At 32.7% G+C, this 16437-nt stretch overlaps 2 protein-coding genes and 2 long non-coding RNA genes across 4 annotated transcripts; 1 reads left to right on the forward strand and 3 right to left on the reverse strand.

Annotated features, from left to right (window-relative positions):
• Positions 1-2315: 2315 nt before the first annotated feature.
• On the reverse strand, positions 2316-5127 carry LOC123880664 (proline-rich extensin-like protein EPR1). Its single transcript, XM_045928908.1, has 2 exons — positions 5023-5127; positions 2316-4088 (listed from the first exon to the last, which is right to left on the reverse strand). Exons 1-2 carry the CDS (start codon positions 5053-5055, stop codon positions 3405-3407), a joined length of 717 nt encoding a protein of 238 aa, XP_045784864.1. The 5' UTR covers positions 5056-5127; the 3' UTR covers positions 2316-3404.
• A 3409-nt stretch (positions 5128-8536) lies between these two features.
• Positions 8537-10106, reverse strand: LOC123880667. Its single transcript, XM_045928911.1, has 2 exons — positions 9688-10106; positions 8537-9231 (listed from the first exon to the last, which is right to left on the reverse strand). The coding sequence occupies exons 1-2, from the start codon at positions 9693-9695 to the stop codon at positions 8541-8543; spliced, it is 699 nt and encodes a 232-aa protein (XP_045784867.1). The 5' UTR covers positions 9696-10106; the 3' UTR covers positions 8537-8540.
• A 1828-nt stretch (positions 10107-11934) lies between these two features.
• LOC123880679 lies at positions 11935-12720 on the forward strand. Its single transcript, XR_006799313.1, has 2 exons — positions 11935-12023; positions 12239-12720. It is a non-coding gene; the product is annotated as an uncharacterized LOC123880679 (long non-coding RNA).
• Positions 12495-16045, reverse strand: LOC123880675. The gene is made up of 3 exons (XR_006799309.1): positions 15864-16045; positions 13896-14097; positions 12495-12802 (listed from the first exon to the last, which is right to left on the reverse strand). It is a non-coding gene; the product is annotated as an uncharacterized LOC123880675 (long non-coding RNA).
• Between the last annotated feature and the right edge of the window lie 392 nt (positions 16046-16437).

The raw sequence follows: 16437 nt of genomic DNA on the forward strand, positions 1-16437 counted from the left end.
TTCAAGAAAAGAATCTCTGTCAGATAGGTACGTATATAGGCATTATTTTCTGCTCTGCATCAAATAATTCAGCTATCTAACTCTATGAATGATTTAAAGTTACATCCATTTATTATTTTATTTTGCCGGAGTGCTCAGTAAAATATGTTTTTTCAAATCCCTTTGCCTCGTATTTTTAAAGCCAACAATAATTTTGGTTCGTTTTAACGTTATCATGTAACAAATATAAATATAGTTCAAAGTTTTTTTTTTAAACTATCCAGGCGGAAATTAAAACTTTATGGACCCATGTTAATAAATACAGCAAGTTGGCCTGACAAAGTTAATATTGATATGGAATGGATTCGGTAAACCAGCTTTGTGGTGCACTTTCAATATGAATACTACATACCTATCAATAGAATATAGTTGACATTTTTAACCCCCGACCCAAAAAGTGTTATAAGTTTGACGTGTGTATCTATGTATCTGTGTATTTGTCTGTGGCATCGAAGCTCCTAAACTAAAGAACCGATTTCAATTAAGTTTTTTTTTTTTGTTTGAAAGGTGGCTTGATAGAGAGTTCTTAGTCATAATCCAAGAAAATCGGTTCAGCCGTTTGAAAGTTATCAGCTCTTTTCTAGTTACTTGTAACCTTCATTTGTCGGGGGTGTCATAAATTTTTATTTTCACTTGTGGTATTTTGTCAAAGGATTGCTTGCGGCTTCTACTGTACTCGGCCAATGTGTTTAATTTATCCAACGTGTTCAAATGCACACATACGATTCACAGCTATTAACTCCAATAAGATAGCGAAATAGCGATTTTCCTATAATATACTTTTAAAAGTGAAACAATAATGATTATGTATGGAGAATGTGATAAAAAGATAAAACCTAACTAAAACCTATATTATTTTTAGGAATCTTTATAGGCCTTTATGCTCAATCTCTCTACTTATTCGAATTTCGCAAAAAAAAACATGGTAGGTACTTAATAACAATAATTTATTAAAAATATAACGGTTTGTCAATTTTATCAGAGGGATAAACCAAAACCTATCGAACCTATCTTTGTTTATGAAAAAATACGCGTCAAATTGAAAATATTCTCCTTTCTTTAATTTGTTAAAAAAAATGAAAACCACATTATTAATATAATATGAAGAGTACAGATGACCACTAGATAATGTACAAATTCTCTTTTTTTATTATTATTTCATATGATATAAACTATAATATTATTATTATTTTATTTTAAGTTTAGTTGGTTAATAAATTTAACACCGTCCATACGAAACATTCCAATTAGTGTAAAAAAAACTAAAAATAAGAATTTTATTGTAATAAGTAGGTAGCTATCAGAAAGATTTATAAAATCTTATTAAGTACCCCATAATTAGTTATTTATTATCAATCATTATAATCATTGTGTTTGTAAACCACTATAAAAACATCTTGAAAACATTTTCCTTTCCATTTTAATCATTTCATATTAAATTACAGCCAAGTTCGAATTATCAATATACCAAACCACATATTTTTTGATTGGCTGAAATATTCAGGTTACAGTAACCGACAATTTTTTTTAACCAAAACCAACGTACCTAAATAGTGGAGGAAAGTTGGGGCGTAAAGTTTGAAAGAAGTGAAGAATAAAGAAGAATAATAAAAGAAGTGAGTGCAATATTCATCGACGGCCCTTTCACTGCTAAACAGGTAGGAAAAGCGCACCACCACCACGCACCACCACACAAATCCCAAAAACACTCGATGCACGTTTAGACCCGATACCGGAGCATCTTCAAGATATGTAGACCATTGTTGCATGGTAAGATCTTGTTAGGCTTTGGATTTGTGTGGTGCTGCGTGGTGGTGGTATGTATTGCTTGCTTGGTGGTTGGCTTTTCCTGCATGTTTAGCAGTGGAAGGGCAGGCGGTGCATATCACATGCTACATATTATTTGACTGTTTGAGACGATTATAGCAAACTGAGCTTTTGCTGGAATTCCGCAAAATAACACCTGCTTCTAGAAACAACATTTTTTTTATTTGTTTATTTTGGCTTGTTCTATGTGAAAAATAATTATGAGTCCATAAATTAGTAAAGTGAACAAAATATTATTTTTAGCCTAAACTAACAACAAAATACAACAGTTTACCACTGAAAAACGAAGACTAAGCAATTAAATTACCTAACTAATGATAAATTAATGATAATAAAAAGGTGTTTTTATAAAGATAAATAGATAAAAAGATGATGTTATACGTACTTTTTTCATAATTTAACGTAGGTAGTACTTACTTAATCGGCTTTTTAATTTTTATTTTACCAAGCTTTTTTAGCGAAGTAAAGTTAGATTTTAATATTTCGCGGCAACATGATACTTACATAGGATTAGTGAGAATGCAATTTTCTCGATGCATATTTTACTAGAAATGTATTTCGAAATATGAATTCTTATAATATTTAGTAGCGATATAAAATATACCTTACTGATTTAGAAATATTACGCTTTATAAGTTATTTTACTTCAGTAGATATTATACCTAGAAATGTTGGAAAACGGAGAGTATTAAATAAGATTTAATCATAGTACTATATTATTGGTCCATAAAAGTATCATGATTATTTGTAGACATTAGCTATTAGGTAAGTAAGTATGTACATTTATAACGTGAGCCCTCAGGTGATCCGTCCAATTCAAGTAATTGTAATTAAATAAGAGTTTGTATTAGTATGATTAAATAAATATTTAATTATCATAATATATTATTAAGCGTCATCAAGGAAATTAGATTAAAAATGTAATAAATTTGATAATCAACTTTGTATGTATTATTCAGTGGTATTATAAATGTATATTATGTTGGTATAAATTGTGAATTAGTTCAGACTAATTTTATTCATGACGCACAAAATAGATTAAATTTAACAAAAGTTATTGTTTTTTCTCAATTCTAAATAAAAGTAATAGATTACGAATACTTTTTTTTAATAATTTCATCTACCTAATACCAAAACGAAAGAATTGAATCGTAATATCTTTGATACCAATCTCATTGCCAATCTAGTTCAGAGCAAGTTTACAAGTTAAAAACCGTGAAAGCGCAATTGGATAAAGACATGATATTGTTTACCCTGCCCCTCAAATTACGCTGTCAAAACTGATCATTTGAAATAGGTATCTAGGTATCTGTAGTAGCTTATTTAACAGTTCAGTTATTTACTTTTTGTGCGAAGGATCTTATATAAATTACATGACTGGATGGAATTAATTTTATATTTTGCAACCACCTATAGGTACATAATAAAGTAGATGTGATTGCGATTCTGAATTCTTGAACTCGAGCAATGAGATCGACAAAGCTTGATTCAAACTCTTCATTAAATTGAATAGGAATCTTTTCTGCCTTTGCTTTTTATTAATCATCTGTGAAATATTTTTCGTATTTTCGTAAATTTCTATAATTCCTTGAATATGGATAATGTTCATACTTGTCCAATATTTTATGAAGTTTCCGTCGAATAACCTTATTTTTATGTTTTTCAAGCATATCGGCATAGGCATCCGAGAAAGGCATTATATTGATGCCACCATCTTTTGTTACTAGGCCATGCATTCCGGGTACAAAACCTGTCGGAGGTCGTTGGAATGATGGATGATATGGTAGTAAATGAGGAGAGAAAGCGGATATCGGATTAATATGTGAGTATGGATATGGATTTGATGGTATGGATATCAAAGGAGCTGAAGGTGGTGCTGGGAATAGAGGCAACGGTGAAACTCCCGCTATTAGTGACGGATGTGGTAACATGGGTATTGGTTGAGGCAATATTGGAACAGGTGGTGGCATCATTGGAACCAACACTGGAGGCACCGCAGGAGGCGATGTATGAGCTATTGGTGGCTCTTCGGAGCTTACCGGTCTTGCTGTGTTATCAAAGTTACAAAACTCGGGAATATTTCTTGGGTACCAGTAAAGTGGGTTGCAAGGATCTTCACCAGGAGGCACACTTTTAATGGAATTCATTTTAATAGAATCCATATAGCTTACACCAGATATGGAACAGTATACTAGCTTTGACCATAATACCAAAAGTAGTTTCTGAAAAGAAATATCACGATTTTAAGTTTTTTGAATAATGAAACAAAAAGCTCTTAGTGTCAAAGCACACGCGGTTTTTTAACATCGTGTATTCAAACTACGGTTTCCCAGGAAAATGATACCGCTACATAACCATCATAATAGTGAGATGGTGAAACGGCAGATGTAAAAGACGACTGACACTCCGAAAGTTCCATCAGCTACCGTAACTTGACGAAGGCCAATTTGTTTTCAAATAAATTTTTATCAATTTTTGTTTAAACAAAGTATTTATCACTGAATTCCTTAAACTTTCACAACTTCACTTTTGATTAAGATCACAAATTTGTGATATTAACTGGCTGCTATTTGTATTTTTTTCTTCTTAGTGTTACAATTTTTTTTCAGATAAATTAATGAAATTAAAAAAGTCAGGCAAATAACAGCAATGCTATGATTTTGATTATGTGGCGACAGAGCTCTCATAATGAAACCGTAGCTTTAGCGAACATCGATGCTAAGTCTGCGATTAACTGCATCATAAGACATAATGTAATTTTTTTAATAACTACTGTAGGTAATCTATGGCTTTGATTCTGCAACGAGTTTTGGTGATATATTGCATGAATCATATTGAAAGATAGATGCCAGAGCCTCACTAAATCATTGTAACTGTTATTTGAAATTTATCAAATCATTTAATTACCAAAAGGTACGTTTCTAACTTACTGTCGGCTGAGAAATTTATCACAAGTTTCTTAGTAATGACATTGATTTCCGTCGCTGTTTTTCGTGCTAACCTGCGTGGACCCGCTATTGCAGTTCACTTCTCAACCGTCGAAAATATTTTAGTGTCCGAAAAGTCAAAAGATTGCCGATGCTAAAAGTATTTTGTGTGCTTTGGCCCTTAGAGAAAGATAATATCTTAATATAAAAATAGTGTGGCCAAACTTACCCTGAAAATAATTTTCATTTCCATGACTTTCATTACAGTAGTTGATGATAACGATGATTGGAGTTGTGATTTGAGCGAAATTTCTCACTATATACGTACTTTTCAATGAAAGGACTTTTTTGAACGGACAATGGGGCCTGGTTTATTGTTTTCATAGAACAATGAGCATAGAAAATGAGTAAACTTTTCAAGTTATTTGAAATACGACAAAATTCAATAGTAAGGATCTCATGATGGCTTTATCATTTGGTTTTGTGTTTTAAGATTAGACACCGATTTACATTTTTCCTATTGTTTTATATTTATGAATTCATTTTAACTTTGAACATTCAAATGAATGTAAACCTGTTTATTTTTAAAATAGGTAGTTAAATGTGAATTTAATTAAAATCACTCAGTATTCTTTTGTAGTAGATATTTGCTGATTTTTGGGCGTCCCTATCATCCATTTTCAATTAACACGACCACTCTTGGCACGATGAAAAAGTTGAAGATCGTTTGCATGATTTGTGATTGAGAATACGAGTTCACCAAAGCTGGGTTCCAAGCTTTATATGAAAAAAAATCAGGAAAAAATCTAGAAAAATTATTATGATTTCGAAATGTAAAATTATTAATTTATAAAATATGAAATAAGTAGTTAAACTAAACCTAGTAGATCATGGTTTGATTATTAACAGACTCTATTTAATGGTCTAAAAATCTATGAGTAGATAGATATAGATGTTACTAGTCAAAAACAAATGGCAGATGGCCAGTAATTAATACTCTGGTGTAGCGTATTCGCGACACGCTCAACATTGCTAATTAGCGTAAAATGGATAACTGCTTTCTAAAACATAGTCGGATGATAATTCTCAGAAACTGTACATCATGTTAACAAAATTAACACTATAATATCTCCTGTCAACGTATGTTAGCTAAAATCACTTAATTAGTGAGTTAAATCTAATTAGGTATTACTATCTTAATATCATGATTAATAATATCTGTAGGTACAGTATCGAATCCAAAACATTGTTTTTTTGGTATCGAAAGACATTTTATTCAAATAACTTTTGCAAGATATTTTATTGAAAAAACTTTTACAAGGACTTTGAATCTGCGAATCTACTATTGGTTCGGAATGATTATCCTACCGAAAAGAGTCAGCAAGACTATTTACAATAATATGCCATAAAAATAAGTGTTATTCATCGCAGTCCTGACGGCAGCTACGAGTCATGACGCTCTTTTACCTGAAAAATGCATACTTTGAACAGATTATTAAACTTGTGTAAAGGTGAGTCTGAAATTGGTTGCAGAATTTTGTAATAAGATATTACAATCATTTCCACAAACGACTTTTGGATTTTCTTGAGACGAGCGTAGGAGTCACAAGCCTATTACTAGTTTCTAGTTATTAAACTACAAACTATAATAGGCTATTACAGTTTGTAGTTATCGAACTACAAACCGTAATAGGCTATCATATGATTACCAATGTTCTTGTACCTAAGAATATATTTTTTGCCGCATTGTCTGTTTGTCCGGGAGGCTTACCATTGATGGTCCAAGATCCCAGTATCGCCAGACGTTATTTATTTTCTGTGAAATGAAATCTTTGTGATAGAGAAGTAAGTGGGCGCCTACGAAATAAAAGGACCCTTCTGTCAGAATTTCATGTTTCTAACCCCAGTGGCACAGGCCAGCGGTATAGGACGTAGTCGATAGACCAGTCTCTCAGTCAGGACAAATCTTTTTATGTATATAGACTAGCTTATGCCTGCTTCCTATTTTACCCCTATTTAGGGGTTGATTTTTCAAAAACCCTTTCCTAGCAGATGTCTACGTTGTAATATAGCTATCTGCATGCCAAAAATTCAGCCCGATCCGTCCAGTATGCTGAGCTATGTTGATAGATCAGTCAGCTAGTCACTTTTTCCTTTTATAATTCATTATTAGTGAGTAAAAATTTCATCGTGTGTATTTAGACAATGTACAAAATGGAAAAAAATATTTATTGCTTTTTAATTCACTGTAAAATCGAGCTATATTCGGCTATTACGTAGATTGAGTGCTGTAGTTGAGGGCAGTGTGGCGTAAGATAAATAATGTTTTAGTTTCAACGTATTTTCCAGTATTTTTTAATCGAAATTTGGTAGTTTTGTATGCCCCATACTGTAACAGAAAACTCAGCCAATGTCGAAATCATAAAGCTTCAATGTAAATAACATGCTAAAACGTAAGCCTGTGCTTATTTTTAACCCCCGACCCAAAAACAGGGGTGTTATAAGTTTGACGTGTGTCTCTGTGTATCTGTCTGTGGCATCGTAGCTCCTAAACTAATGAACCGATTTTAATTTAGTTTTTTTTGTTTGAAAGGTGGCTTGATCGAGAGTGTTTTTAGCTATAATTCAAGAAAATCGGTTCAGCCGTTTGAAAGTTATCAGCTCTTTTCTATTTACTGTATTCTTCACTTGCCGGGGGTGTTATAAATTTACGACTATATTTTATAAGTTGACGACTAACGATAGGTCACCTTGATAAGTTTTTTTATATTACTTTTTAATTTTACGTATCTTAAAATGAAACCATTTTTACTTGGCGTAATATAGACCACAGCGGGCAAAAGACAACTTTAATCTTTTTTTTTTTTAAAACAAACTCTTCACTCTATTACCATAGATTAACTTTTATTTTTAAAGGCAAAGGAAAAAATATTACTTTCTATCACACCTACGGTCTAATAGAAGAGACCTTACCTAGAAGAGGTACTTATACCAGTTTTATTAAACTCGGTTTCCTACCTACGGTATCTATTGGAGCGCTAAATCGCATGGTAGTATGACTATGCTAGTAGAGTATCTTTCTCCGGTCCAGCATTCCACCAAACCAGACTTGCTAGAATAAAGTGCCTATTATAAAATAAGAAAGCTGACAGTCAGTGGGGACTACCGACAGAAGTGAAAATTTAAAACCATGGAATAACGATGTTTTTTTTTTGGATTTTCAAATAAACAACAGCATCGAAATTTAAAATGTAATTTATTATTTTTATCGGTACTATAAGCACTGTTAACATCAGTACAACATGCCTAAAGAAGTTTCACTTCATCATAATATAATATGTACAATTTTATTACTTTTAAGTCTTGGTTTAAAGTAAAGTCAAAAAACTTAAGAAATTTTACAGATACTTTCAGCCGATTCGAAGATTTTACTTTAGCTCGTTGCAAAAAATATAATATAATATGTACGTATTCCTATTACTTAAGTAGCTTTACAAAATTGAGCTCCAGTTCTGAGGAGTTCTGTTCAACACTCGGGAATCGAGAGTGGAACTTTACTTATTAATTAGCTTCCATTAACGAACAAAACAGAGCTTACAAGATACATTCAGAAAATGCAAAAACCTTTGAGCGTTGTCCACTTGCGACTTTATTTATTTTTTAAACTATAATACATTTTTTCAAATGTAATTCATGCAGAACAGGTTATGAGAAAAGAGTTTTAAAGACAAAGAAAAGCCATATAAATTATTTCAACTTTTTAATTTTTAACATCGCTATTGCGTCATTACTTTTCATAATTCTATCCACAACTAGATTACCATTTTTAATTCTTTTGCGAGTTTTTAATTTCTTTTTTTGGTGCGCATCGTGTTCATGTGTAGTGTTATTAATATCTGATTGTATATTGGTAAGGAAACCTGAATTGTCATAGACTCGTGCAAGTTTTTTAATCATTGTAACACTTTTATACGACACCGGTTGTTTATACATAGCGATGACACCGAGATATGGCGAAACACCCAGAAACGGTACACTCGGAAGATCTTGGACATCTCGTTTTAATAATTCATACAACATTTCATACTGAGACGGACTCTTTGGTTCGTCCGGCAAGTATTGCACTTCAGGTTTATATTCAGCTGTGTAAATTGGGCTATAAACATAATTATAGGGGTGCATTAGCATCGCTGGTTGAGCTGACCTTTCTTTTACGATTCGGTATGGTGTCAACGTCTTCAATCCCGATCGTATTAAGTTCTCAAACATTTGTACGCATTCTTGAGGTAAGTGTAGGGGATGCCAGTAGAACGGATTGCATTCGTTTACATCTCTGTATCGCTGCTCAAAATCAAAATGGTCCATGTATGTCACACCCGCAATGGACGCTACAACGATTTGCATAATGCCATTCAAAAGTATCGCATAAGTGAAAGTTCTGAAAAAAAATCCTGATAGAGTTTTACTACAAATCTAAAGGAAAAGCTGACTGACTGACTGACCGATTTATCAACGCATAGCTTAAACTACTAGACAGATGGGGCTGAAATTGGGCATGCAGATAAATGATGAATTATGATTAGATGATGATGATGATTTTTCTTACGATGAAGTTTTTAGAAAGGATTTATCAATTTCTGTTGGCAGTCCCCACTGACTGACAATTATTATTTTTGCAATTTTTTTTACATTCTGTTATTTACGATCAATAAAAAATATTACTGTTGAATATAGTAAAAGTACCTATAACTAAATTGTATCAAGGATTGAAATTGAACATTGTCCTTTACAAAAACTTTATACAAATGCGTCTTATTTATTCTAATGAATAGACCCATAGAAGGTAGATAAAAATAAAAATTATTGGACTGTGTACAAGAAAGGTTATCCTTACCGTGTCATTTTGCACTAGTCTCTATTGCGGCGAAATGAGTGAAACGTTCAGTTCTCTCAGTGGCGCATTGTTAACACCTGCGCTTAGTTTCTTTTGCTCGTGTTTCAAACAATGCCAATATTGACCACCTGATTGTTATATAATGTACCTACTGTATAACGGAGATCGCACAGCCGCGCCGTACTACTCGTTTACTCAGGTACTACGCTTTGCCGATCTAGGTAGGTATATATAAAAATCGGTCAAGTGCGAACCAGACTCGCACACGCAGGGTTCTGTACTACCGTGCAATAATGCACTTTTATTTTATTTTAATTTTCATGGTGGCTATTTTGAAACTTTTATTATTTACTATAGCGGCAATAGAATTATATTCTCTACTATTATGGTTCATCTCGCTTACAGACGGACGGACGGACGGATGGACAGCGGACGCTTACTAATAGGGGGGACCCTACCCTCCGTACCCAAATGGGAATTTGGGTACGGAGTCCTAAAAAGTGGTTAAATGCAAAAAGTAATTTTTGATTTATCGCTAAAAAAGGAAAATATGTTGCGTAGCACCAAAGTTTTCTGTTTATTTATTTTTAGTAGCAAACTTTTTTAGAAAAAATAGTTTCCTTAATTCCCGTGTTTTTGGCGTTTCACTCTAGTATTTCTATTTTTTAGATGTCCCTACTTACATTTGAAAATTCTGATGACAAGTTTCAGTTTTAATCTTATTTTTATACAAATATATTATTATGTTAGGTACGTAGAAAACTAATTGCAGCTAATCTCATTTGGAGTAGAATTAAAATTATTTTATTTTATCTACTTTTTGTAACCTTTTGAGGGTATCTGTAAATTTTGATAAAAACTGGCAAGAGAATAATTGGTGGTCGATCACAGTTTGTTGTACATTCTGAAAAAGAAAAAGAAAATTGCCGGCTTATTTGCTCTATTTCATTTTAGTGTAAAAAATAGCAACACCAAAGGTACAGATACCACACAGATACCAATCGCCAAAGTGTTTTTCTGTTTGACAGGTGTTTATTAAACATTAGATGATACCCGCGGCTTCATCTGCGTTGTTTCAGGTTTTTCAAAGTCTCGTGGGAATACTTTGATTTTTCAGGATAAAAGTAAGCTATTATACCTACTGTCATCTCTGTACAAATCAGATGGTGACCGGAACTTCGTTTATGTGGAGTGGGCTTTTAAAACTCCTCAGGAACTCTTTAATTTTCCGGGACCATAGTAGCTAGAGTTCTTCCCCGGAATGCAAGCTAAGTTAATCAAAATCAGCTATACGTATGGGCCGTGAAAAGCTAGCAAACAGACACTTACACTTTTATAATATTAGTATGGATTTAATTTATTTCATAAATAGATGCCAGGTAGCCTTCGTCTGTGTTGGTGTTAGCTGGCGGGCGTGCTCTGCCATTTTGCAGTGTTTTTTTTTTGTTAAAACTGACTGGAAAGCGCTCTAAGGGGGTGCCGTGCGTATGTCTGCGAGTGCCGTCACAGACGGGGTCCATACTTGTATAGTTTACTAACTTGTTACAAATAACTACAAACTTGACATTGGCTAATCTTTGTAAAGCCAGACGAAAGAGAGAAAAAAAATGCCAGGTAAAACTCTTTCTTACCAGTTACAGCTTCTGTATACTTGTAATTTGTTTCAGTGACTTCTACGCTTGGTAAAAAAATACACAATTTGAAATTGTTTGTTAAACATTATAAGATTATTAAAAAAAAACTTAAAATCTTACCGTCTACTGGCTGTGAATCTTCGATAAATTCAGTGTAACCTACACATTAAGTAAAGTATTAAGTATAATATCTACAATAATCTATACTTCAATGATGTAACACAACTTTTTAATGTAGGTAATAAAATATTTTACCTATGCAACAGGATAAAATATTACTTACTACTGCCATTTCTTGCAAAATTGATTTCTATAATATAAAAAATATATGAAAAAAATAATTTCGTTAGTAATGATAATAATGTAATCTTTAATATTAATATAATTTAACTGTGTGTGCAATTGTAATAAACAACACTTACTGGTTTTATTTACTTCGTGATTATTTTTAATGAATACCAAATTAAGAAAAAAAATAAAAACAGTCGATATTGTCCAATGCATAGTAGAGCTATTTTTATTAGAATCTATAAAAACTGAGTGTATTATTTATCAATTTAATATTAATAAAAATAATGTAATATATATATGTAGCACATAATACACGTTGATAAGAGAATTCAGTACCTTTGTATTTCGTAACAGCAAACAGACGGCGGGATTAGATATCCGACAATTGAGTGATTATTATTTATTATTACCGTCAGTTCGCATCAAGAAAGAATACCCGGCTGAGTTTGTTGTGGGCTCTTCTCAGACTTGGGCGCGTTTGGAACCCTCGTAGCTTTAGTTTTAAGTTAACGTAATTAATTATCACCACAACATCATTCAAACAATCAGAAAGTGCACAATAGTACCCAATTTGAATAAATGACTTTGACTTTGACTTTGAACATTAAACATTGTATGTTTGACAGGTCATCGTATATATGACGAAATTCATAACATGTTTTGTTGAATTTCTGTTGCCACAACAGAAATTGCACATTTTCAAGATTTCATTGAAATGTCAAACAAGTACCTCTTCAACAGATTAGACGACAATGCAAACGTAAAAGTTCGATACATACAGAGATTTCAACATGTTCTTATGTAAATGTTTCGTTGGTGCAAACTTACGGTTAAATGTAAAATACTTTTGGAAAAACATTTTACCGGGAAATAAAATATCAATTAACTTTACAATTTAACGTTTTTTATTTTACTTGTTCGTTCAAGAACCTCTTCAAACCTTTTACTAGTTATGAATGTAGGTACTTTCACTGTTATTGGTGGACAGCAACAGTCTTTTTTTAATTTTTTTGGATCGCCTATAATCTCCCCATTTCTTCTCTTTCTAACCAATGCATCGTTCCTGCTTTCACTTTCATTTGTTTTCAAAAAGTCTTCTTTTAACTGTCTCAGATCTTCGCTTTTGATTAAACCCCTTATAAGCAAAAAATGTAACATATCTTCGTTAAACTTATACTCCATAGAACACTCTAAAAAGTAATAAGTATATGTTTAAATTAGTACCTATGACATAACACATTCGATACCGGGAACAGATACCCAATTATAAAATGAGCTTTTTACGTTTTCTCTTCTTTAAGTATAAAAATAGCTTTAAGTATCTCCCATTTTTTTTTGTTTTTTGTTTATGCGTTCCTTGACAGAGGCGAAACTTTGCACAATTAAAACTCTATTTAAGGAATAGTATTTTAAACACAGATTCGCACGCTTTTGTGTGTAACACAAGAGTTTAGTGACAGTGACTACTTATAGATATTAACGCGGGATTTACACACCTTTTGACACCTCCAAGAGTGCTTCAAAGAATGGCAACCCGTTACCAGGGTTGTACCTATTATGGCAAAAGTTAAGTGAGATTTTCTCCTTATTTCGGGCTAAATGTAGGGTGGAACTAAATTTTAAATTGTAGGTACTTTTAACGGGCAAGAGGAATAATTGACGGAGATAGCGCAACAAGGACAAAAGTTTTAACAACTGAAGCGGACAAAAGTTCCAGCTATGTCTAGAATACTTAAATGGCGATCACAGCTGCAGTAAGTATCTATGGCAAGAATTGAAATACTCATTCACTTAAAATACGGTAAGAAATAAGAATTAAATTTTATTTACCGGACATATTCTATTGAACTTCAATTAAAACAGTTTGCTTTGTCTCACGTATTTAAAATTAAGACTAAAATGCTATGGAGCGTACAGATTACATAACCTCTTCATAGTGCAAACTATTACCTACTTTCTCAAAAACAAAGATTACTCCAAAGCGTATTATAGAAGCAGGCGTTATTTTGCGGAAGTCCATGATATAAAAGCTTAATTTGCTATAATCCGCCAAACCAACGAAATCTGTATGGTACGCAGCACCACACAAATTCCAACACCACTCGACGCACGTTTCGCCCCGACACCGGAGCATCCTCAGGAGATGTAGACCTTACAATGTCTAATTGCAAAGTGACTTTGTATACTCCAAAGCAATTGAGTTATGAAAACTAAAAGACAAACAAACACTTATTGAGAGATAAGGATAACAAAATAGTAAACAATAACATGGTGCACACTAACCTTTATTGGGAGGACATTCGCATACAATATCTGGATATTTTACTGGCATCAAGTTATTATATTCATGCCGTCGAAAGTTATATTCTATTGGTTCTTGGGGTAATGACCATGACCACCGAACCCATGGTAATGGGCCTTGAATTTCAGCATAACTTATCGACAGTAGTATAAATAATATCATAAAGATATAATTGAACTCCACCTAAAACATTATGCAAAGTTAAATGTTCATCTCAGTGAATTTCAGACAATATCCACGGAGACTACCCGATTACGTAGGAGATAATCCACAACTTTTTGGTTGAGAGCTCATGATCCATGGCTGAATAAGCTAAACACTAGACCAACAAGGATTTCATATGTAATTAATTGATATTACAGCAATAAACTATCTAAAGTTATATACGTATCAACGTTGCACAAACCATTGGTTCTAAGGGCGAATACATACCATGAATACCTCGCAGTCACGGTTTAGATTGCTATCTCAATGCTCTATGCAAAACAAATGTGTACAAATACACACGCACGCAAATGTACTTTATAAATAAATAAATAAAAAATAAAAAATTCAAATTGTAAATAAAAAATAAAATCTATGAAAACTTTTGTGAAATACTGCAATACATACTAAATATCTTTAGCTATCTTTTCAAAGTATTCACATTATGGTTGTGAAGGTTACACAAAATAAATAAGCGTTTGTCATAATATTTATTTAGAAACATCAGTCTTTTTTTGATCTGGAAGGCCACAAGGTTCGGTAATTTTTTTCTTTTGGAAGCTGATATGAATTTGAAAGATACTTAACGGTGCTTAGAAATTTATTGTTTTGTAAGTTATGCAGAAATACGAGTTTTCTCGTTCTAAAAACGCTTTTGGTTTTAAATGCATAAGTTACTTCAAAATCTACTTTGCTAACTTTAACCTTATGCCCACAATGTGGACTTAGATTAGGCGGTCTCAAAGCTTCTTCAGAATCATATACACTGCAGGTGGGGCACGTTGTAAAAGGTGCTTTAGTAGTTCTTTTTCGAAATGGAGCATGATCTGATTTTGAATGAATATTTTCATGGTCTCGAGAGTAAATTTTTGGGTATATAGTTTGACTTTTTTTCTGTCCAACGTAAATTGGAAACAGCATATTAAAGTTGCTGATGTTTGAGCTGTTGCATCCTCCATTGCAAATTCTAAACGGTGCCGTAAAAAGCAAATATTCCGGTTGTTCTTTGGGCGCTAGAAAATGATTGTTTCATAAATTATGCTGCTGACAAATACTGATTTCACGTTTTAACAGAGCTCTCTCCGTCACTCGCTTCATACAATCGTAGTTCCAATTTCATTTGAATATTAAGCAACCAAAGTCCATGATATTTTGCAGACATATTCTAGAAACTAATATCTGTGTCTGTGGTGTTTTAGATTTTTCTAAAAATATGTAGTTTTAAAATTACAGGGGCTCAAAGATTTGTATGTAAATTTTTAAGACCGCGTAACTTTGAAACTGAATATTTTAACAGAAATCTGGAAAACCACAGACATAGATATTAGTTTCTAGAATATGTCTGCAAAATTTCATGGACTTTGGCTGCCTAATATTCAAATGAAATTGGAACTACGTCTGTATGAAACGAGTGACGGAGAGAGCCCTCTTAAATGAATTAGCGGACTGTTTCAAAACCGTCAAATTTTTACCTGACGAATGTACATGAGATTAGGAAAGGTATTGACGGATCTTTGTGAATATATTGACGTTTTGGTAATAATCTTGTATGGAAATCAAATGTCTTTATTCGTCAGATGGTCAGATGAAGTTAATTTGGGATTTGTGCAACATGCAATGACTTTTATATTTACTGCGATTGTAATTACGTAAATACATGATCTATTCACTGTATTTTTAACATCAATAAAATCAAATTATTTACGTTTTTTGTTTAAATGAATTATTTTATGGTAGTAACTTACTCTCCCCATTAACAACGTTTTTGAAAAACTTTTCTCCATCGACAGCATCATTAATATTTTCGGATACCTTGTACAAGTTTTCTTTTTCTGCTGAAGGAGATATAATGCGAACAAGACTGAAAACTCCAACCATAAATAATAAATATGCCATGTTTATAGAAATCACTGGAACTTTACCGTTATTGAAATTATCCAATTTTTTTTATCGTATTTAGGTAATAAAAACTTTTATGTACCTACCTATTTCAAGAAGCAATGTTCACGATTGTGTGGGTGGTAGCAGACGTACTTAGCTGCTACAGATTAATCTTCTAATAATTTCAAGTAGGTAAATTCAACCTACCAGCATTTTGTACTAGATAATGCTCTCGTGTGCGTTTGGAAACTTTTTGATTCACCGGACTAAAAAATAGCCATTGTCCGTCTCCGGAAAACAAGTTATCTTTGTACCAAATTTCGTCACAATCAGTCAGATGAAAGAACTGTGAAAATGTAATAAACAGACAGACATAGACGAATCGATACACTTATAGATTTAAACTATTAGTATGGATTATCCGTCCAGTTCGCTTTT

The sequence above is a fragment of the Maniola jurtina genome, chromosome Z (assembly GCF_905333055.1).
Source record: "Maniola jurtina chromosome Z, ilManJurt1.1, whole genome shotgun sequence".
NCBI classification, from domain to species: domain Eukaryota; kingdom Metazoa; phylum Arthropoda; class Insecta; order Lepidoptera; family Nymphalidae; genus Maniola; species Maniola jurtina.